Raw genomic sequence first — 8,142 nt, 5'->3', positions numbered from 1 at the left:
GCAACATATCACCAGTAACACAGACAGACAGAGCAACATATAACCAGTATCACACAGACAGACAGAGCAACATATAACCAGTAACACAGACAGACAGAGCAACATATAACCAGTAACACAGACAGACAGAGCAACATAACCAGTAACACAGACAGACAGAGCAACATATAACCAGTAACACAGACAGACAGAGCAACATAACCAGTAACACACAGACAGACAGAGCAACATATAACCAGTAACACAGACAGACAGAGCAACATAACCAGTAACACACAGACAGACAGAGCAACATATAACCAGTAACACAGACAGACAGAGCAACATATAACCAGTAACACAGACAGACAGAAAGCAACAACGCTAAAAGCAACCAAACAAAATGACAGAAAAAGTACCAACGATGTTTTGGGGACAACATGGAAAGCAGGTCCATACAGCTGGGGATTGTGTTGACAACATGGAAAGCAGGTCCATACAGCTGGGGATTGTGTTGACAACATGGAAAGCAGGTCCACACAGCTGGGGGTTGTGTTGACAACATGGAAAGCAGGTCCACACAGCTGGGGATTGTGTAGACAACATGGAAAGCAGGTCCATACAGCTGGGGATTGTGTTGACAACATGGAAAGCAGGTCCACACAGCTGGGGATTGTGTTGACAACATGGAAAGCAGGTCCACACAGCTAGGGATTGTGTTGATAACATTGAAAGGAGGTCCACACAGCTGGGGATTGTGTAGACAACATGGAAAGCAGGTTCATACAGCAGGGGATTGTGTTGACAACATGGAAAGCAGGTCCATACAGCTGGGGATTGTGTTGACAACATGGAAAGCAGGTCCACACAGCTGGGGATTGTGTTGACAACATGGAAAGCAGGTCCACACAGCTGGGGATTGTGTTGACAACATGGAAAGCAGGTCCACACAGCTGGGGATTGTGTTGATAACATGGAAAGGAGGTCCACACAGCTGGGGGTTGTGTTGTAGACAACATGGAAAGCAGGTCCACACAGCTGGGGATTGTGTTGACAACATGGAAAGCAGGTCCATACAGCTGGGGGTTGTGTTGACAACATGGAAAGCAGGTCCACACAGCTGGGGATTGTGTTGATAACATGGAAAGCAGGTCCACACAGCTGGGGATTGTGTTGACAACATGGAAAGCAGGTCCATACAGCTGGGGATTGTGTTGTTGATAACATGGAAAGCAGGTCCACACAGCTGGGGATTGTGTTGATAACATGGAAAGCAGGTCCACACAGCTGGGGATTGTGTTGTTGACAACATGGAAAGCAGGTCCATACAGCTGGGATTGTGTTCACACACCTGACTGTCCTTTAGCCATGTCTTCAGGTTATTTGTGAAGGTGTGGTAAAGAGCAGTCCCATGTCTGAAGGCAGTGTGTTCCAGACATGGGAAGCTCTCTCAGAGAAATCCATCTGGCTGAAGGAGTTTTCCCCTTAGAAAGGAACTAACTTTACAGTCACTTCTCATTATGCAAATAAACATACAAATGGTCAAGAATATGTAGATTATCCGTCCAGAAGGACAAGTCCGCGATCGGCGTGTTACATCATCTCACCGTTACCAGAAAGAGAACACCACAAAGTCTACATGGGGTTGAGAGATCGCAGAGGAGCATTCGGGACTCCATGTCGCTACCACGCTAGTGGCTAAACGTCCCCTGTGGGGATAAAGAAAGTTCGCATTGAATTGCTACAGTAGCGTAGTCAGACCGCTGTGTGTCGGGCCGCGTCGTTGCTCGGAGACATGGACATCTGTCGGCCCGCGTCGTTGCTAGGAGACGCGGACATCCGTCTGGTGAACTGGCTGAAACTGGCAGCCCTGCATCTCGCACGGGATTCCCCTCCGTCTCCGCCCGAGGGCTGGCCTAGGCCCTGAGAGAGGCCTAAGGGTAGAGTACGGAAATGGGCCGTATCGGGTTGACCCTGGCTGGGCTGGTCCTTGGAGGAGAAGAGGCTCTGGAGGAGGTGGAATTTCTCCTTCTCCTCTCGGAGGAACACGTCCACCAGCAGAGTCTTCTCTCTCTTCAGCTGCTCACCGATGTTCTTCGGCACGTCCGGGATCACCCAGGCAACCAGCAGGCTCAGGAACATCACCAGGTTCTGATGGAGAGAGAGAGAGCGTCGTGGACGTCAGGGTGGAGATTGATGGAAAGGATGGAGCACAAAGCGACAACAGAAGACAGGAGTTTGTTTAACTGGTTGGTGTTGTACTGAATCATCTGATAAATGTTCCACTGTGACTAAAATACAACCACACTGATCAGTGGTCCAACCACACTGATCATTGGTCCAACCACACTGATTATTGGTCCAACCACACTGATCATTGGTCCAACCACACTGATTATTGGTCCAACCACACTGATTATTGGTCCAACCACACTGATCATTAGTCCAACCACACTGATCATTGGTCCAACCACACTGATCAGTGGTCCAACCACACTGATCAGTGGTCCAACCACACTGATTATTGGTCCAACCACACTGATCATTGGTCCAACCACACTGATCATTGGTCCAACCACACTGATCATTGGTCCAACCACACTCCAACCACACTGATCACTGGTCCAACCACACTGATCATTGGTCCAACCACATTGATCCAAAAACACTGATCATTGGTCCAACCACACTGATCATTGGTCCAACCACAGTGGTCCAACCACACTGATCATTGGTCCAACCACACGGATCAGTGGTCCAACCACACTGATCATTGGTCCAACCACACTGATCATTGGTCCAACCACACTGATCAGTGGTCCAACCACACTGATCATTGGTCCAACCACAGTTGTCCAACCACACTGATCATTGGTCCAACCACAGTTGTCCAACCACACTGATCATTGGTCCAACCACACTGATCATTGGTCCAACCACAGTTGTCCAACCACACTGATCATTGGTCCAACCACACTGATCATTGGTCCAACCACACTGATCATTGGTCCAACCACAGTTGTCCAACCACACTGATCAGTGGTCCAACCACACTGATCAGTGGTCCAACCACACTGATCAGTGGTCCAACCACACTGATCATTGGTCCAACCACAGTGGTCCAACCACACTGATCATTGGTCCAACCACACTGAAACCACAGTGGTCCAACCACACTGCAACCACAGTGGTCCAACCACACTGATCTAACCACACTACAAACACAGTGGTCCAACCACACGGATCATTGACCCAACCACACTGATCAGTGGTCCAACCACACTGTAACCACAGTGGTCCAACCACAGTGATCTAACCACACTACAAACACAGTGGTCCAACCACAGTAATTATTGGTCCAACCACACTGATCAGTGGTCCAACCACACTACATCCACAGTGGTCCAACCACACTACATCCACAGTGGTCCAACCACACTGATCATTTGTCCAACCACACTGATCATTGGTCCAACCACACTGATCATTGGTCCAACCACACTGATCATTGGTCCAACCACACTGCAACCACAGTGGTCCAACCACACTACATCCACAGTGGTCCAACCACACTACATCCACAGTGGTCCAACCACACTGATCATTGGTCCAACCACACTGATCAGTGGTCCAACCACACTGATCATTTGTCCAACCACACTGATCAGTGGTCCAACCACACTACATCCACAGTGGTCCAACCACACTACATCCACAGTGGTCCAACCACACTGATCATTTGTCCAACCACACTGATCATTGGTCCAACCACACTGATCATTGGTCCAACCACACTGAGCATTGGTCCAACCACAGTGGTCCAACCACACTGATCATTGGTCCAACCACACTGCAACCACAGTGGTCCAACCACAGTGGTCCAACCACACTGATCTAACCACACTACAAACACAGTGGTCCAACCACACTGATCAGTGGTCCAACCACACTGATCATTTGTCCAACCACACTGATCATTGGTCCAACCACACTGATCATTGGTCCAACCACAGTGGTCAAACCACACTGATCATTGGTCCAACCACACTGATCATTGGTCCAACCACACTGATCATTGGTCCAACCACACTGATCATTGGTCCAACCACACTGATCAGTGGTCCAACCACACTGATCATTGGTCCAACCACAGTTGTCCAACCACACTGATCATTGGTCCAACCACAGTTGTCCAACCACACTGATCATTGGTCCAACCACACTGATCATTGGTCCAACCACAGTGGTCCAACCACACTGATCATTTGTCCAACCACACTGATCATTGGTCCAACCACACTGATCATTGGTCCAACCACACTGATCATTGGTCCAACCACAGTGGTCCAACCACACTGATCATTGGTCCAACCACACTGAAACCACAGTGGTCCAACCACACTGCAACCACAGTGGTCCAACCACACTGATCTAACCACACTACAAACACAGTGGTCCAACCACACGGATCATTGACCCAACCACACTGATCAATGGTCCAACCACACTGTAACCACAGTGGTCCAACCACAGTGATCTAACCACACTACAAAGACAGTGGTCCAACCACACTAATTATTGGTCCAACCACACTGATCAGTGGTCTAACCACACTACATCCACAGTGGTCCAACCACACTACATCCACAGTGGTCCAACCACACTGATCATTGGTCCAACCACACTGATCATTGGTCCAACCACACTGATCATTGGTCCAACCACACTGAGCATTGGTCCAACCACAGTGGTCCAACCACAATGATCATTGTTCCAACCACACTGCAACCACAGTGGTCCAACCACAGTGGTCCAACCACACTGATCTAACCACACTACAAACACAGTGGTCCAACCACACTGATCAGTGGTCCAACCACACTGATCATTGGTCCAACCACACTGATCAGTGGTCCAACCACACTGATCAGTGGTCCAACCACACTGATCATTGGTCCAACCACACTGATCATTGGTCCAACCACACTGATCATTGGTCCAACCACACTGATCATTGGTCCAACCAGAGTCAGTTTGATATTACATAGAGTACCAGGTAACAGTTTGGACACACCCACTCATTTTATTATTTAACCTTTATTTAACCAGGCAAGTCAGTTCTTATTTTCAATGACAGCCTAGGAACAGTGGGTTAACTGCCTTGTTCAGGGGCAGAACGACAGATTTGTACCTTGTCAGCTCAGGGATTTGAACTTGCAACCTTTCGGTTACTAGTCCAAAGCTCCAACCACTAGGCTACCTGCTGGTTACTAGTCCAATGCTCTAACCACTAGGCTGCCCTGCTGGTTACTAGTCCAACGCTCTAACCACTAGGCTACCTGCTGGTTACTAGTCCAAAGCTCTAACCACTAGGCTGCCTGCTGGTTACTAGTCCCAAGCTCTAACCACTAGGCTGCCTGCTGGTTACTAGTCCAACGCTCTAACCACTAGGCTACCTGCTGGTTACTAGTCCAAAGCTCTAACCACTAGGCTACCTGCTGGTTACTGGTCCAACGCTCTAACCACTAGGCTGCCTGCTGGTTACTAGTCCAACGCTCTAACCACTAGGCTACCTGCTGGTTACTGGTCCAACGCTCTAACCACTAGGCTACCTGCTGGTTACTAGTCCAACGCTCTAACCACTAGGCTGCCTGCTGGTTACTAGTCCAACGCTCTAACCACTAGGCTACCTGCTGGTTACTAGTCCAAAGCTCTAACCACTAGGCTACCTGCTGGTTACTAGTCCAACGCTCTAACCACTAGGCTACCTGCTGGTTACTAGTCCAACGCTCTAACCACTAGGCTACCCTGCTAGTTACTAGTCCAACGCTCTAACCACTAGGCTGCCCTGCTGGTTACTAGTCCAAAGCTCTAACCACTAGGCTACCCTGCTGGTTACTAGTCCAACGCTCTAACCACTAGGCTGCCCTGCTGGTTACTAGTCCAACGCTCTAACCACTAGGCTACCCTGCTGGTTACTGGCCCAACGCTCTAACCACTAGGCTACCTGCTGGTTACTGGCCCAACGCTCTAACCACTAGGCTACCTGCTGGTTACTAGTCCAACGCTCTAACCACTAGGCTACCTGCTGGTTACTAGTCCAACGCTCTAACCACTAGGCTGCCCTGCTGGTTACTAGTCCAACGCTCTAACCACTAGGCTACCCTGCTGGTTACTAGTCCAAAGCTCTAACCACTAGGCTACCTGCTGGTTACTAGTCCAAAGCTCTAACCACTAGGCTACCTGCTGGTTACTAGTCCAACGCTCTAACCACTAGGCTACCTGCTGGTTACTAGTCCAACTCTCTAACCACTAGGCTGCGCTGCTGGTTACTAGTCCAACACTCTAACCACTAGGCTACCTGCTGGTTACTAGTCCAACGCTCTAACCACTAGGCTACGCTGCTGGTTACTAGTCCAACGCTCTAACCACTAGGCTACCCTGCTGGTTACTAGTCCGACGCTCTAACCACTAGGCTGCCTGCTGGTTACTAGTCCAACGCTCTAACCACTAGGCTACCTGCTGGTTACTAGTCCAACGCTCTAACCACTAGGCTACCCTGCTGGTTACTAGTCCAACGCTCTAACCACTAGGCTACGCTGCTGGTTACTAGTCCAAAGCTCTAACCACTAGGCTACCTGCTGGTTACTAGTCCAACGCTCTAACCACTAGGCTACCTGCTGGTTACTAGTCCAACGCTCTAACCACTAGGCTACCTGCTGGTTACTAGTCCAACGCTCTAACCACTAGGCTACCTGCTGGTTACTAGTCCAACGCTCTAACCACTAGGCTACCTGCTGGTTACTAGTCCAACGCTCTATCCACTAGACTACCTGCTGGTTACTAGTCCAACGCTCTAACCACTAGGCTACCTGCTGGTTACTAGTCCAACGCTCTAACCACTAGGCTACCTGCTGGTTACTAGTCCAACGCTCTATCCACTAGACTACCTGCTGGTTACTAGTCCAACGCTCTAACCACTAGGCTACCCTGCTGGTTACTAGTCCAACGCTCTATCCACTAGGCTACCTGCTGGTTACTAGTCCAACGCTCTAACCACTAGGCTACCCTGCTGGTTACTAGTCCAACGCTCTAACCACTAGGCTACCCTGCTGGTTACTAGTCCAACGCTCTAACCACTAGGCTACCCTGCTGGTTACTAGTCCAACGCTCTAACCACTAGGCTACGCTGCTGGTTACTAGTCCAACGCTCTAACCACTAGGCTGCCTGCTGGTTACTAGTCCAACGCTCTAACCACTAGGCTACGCTGCTGGTTACTAGTCCAACGCTCTAACCACTAGGCTGCTGCCCCAAACCCTCATTCAAGGGTTTTTCTTTATTTTTACTATTTTCTACATTGTAGAATAATAGTGAAGACATCAAAACTATGAAATAACACATATGGAATCATGTAGTAACCAAAAAAAGGTGTTAAACAAAACAAAATATATTTTATATTTCATATTCTTCAAAGTTGCCACCCTTTGCCTTGACAGCTTTGCACACTCTTGGCATTCTCTCAACCAGCTTCATGAGCTAGTCACCTGGAATGCATTTCAAATAACAGGCGTTGTTAAAAGTTAATTTGTGGAATTTCTTTCCTATTTAATGCGTTTGAGCCAAATCAGTTGTGTTGTGACAAGGTAGGGGTGGTACGCAGAAGATAAGCCCTATGGTAAAACACCAAGTCCATATTATGGCGAGAACAGCTCAAATAAGCAACGAGAAACGACAGTCCATTTATTTTTATTATTTTAAGACATGAAGGTCAGTTAATCCGGAACGTTTCAAGAACTTTGAAAGTTTCTTCAAGTGCAGTCGCAAAAAAACCATGAAGTGCTATGATGAAACTGGCTCTCATGAGGACCGGCACAGGAAAGGAAGACCCAGAGTTACCTCTGCTGCAGAGGATCAGTTCATTAGAGTTACCAGCCTCAGATTACAGCCCAAATAAATGCTTAACAGAGTTCAAGTAACAGACACATCTCAACATCAACTGTTCAGAGGAGACTGTGTGAATCAGGCCTTCATGGTTGAATTGCTGCTAAGAAACCACTACTAAAGGACACCAATAAGAAGAAGAGACTTGCTTGGGCCAAGGAACACGAGCAATGGACATTTGACCGGTGGAAATCTGTCCTTTGGGCTGATGAGTCCAAATT

At 48.6% G+C, this 8,142-nt stretch overlaps 1 protein-coding gene across 1 annotated transcript in view; it reads right to left on the bottom strand.

Annotated features, from left to right (window-relative positions):
• Window positions 1–260: 260 nt before the first annotated feature.
• Window positions 261–8,142, bottom strand: part of LOC106594071 (anoctamin-1) — a 140,835-nt gene continuing 132,953 nt past the window's right edge. Inside the window, 1 exon segment of the mRNA XM_045713591.1 lies at window positions 261–2,130. Coding sequence (XP_045569547.1) covers window positions 1,735–2,130 — 396 coding nt within the window. The 3' untranslated portion in view covers window positions 261–1,734.

Source organism: Salmo salar, unplaced genomic scaffold, assembly GCF_905237065.1.
Source record: "Salmo salar unplaced genomic scaffold, Ssal_v3.1, whole genome shotgun sequence".
NCBI classification, from domain to species: Eukaryota; Metazoa; Chordata; class Actinopteri; order Salmoniformes; family Salmonidae; genus Salmo; species Salmo salar.
The sequence above is the reverse complement of the archived record's forward strand: the minus strand, read 5'-3'. Positions and strand labels throughout refer to the sequence as shown.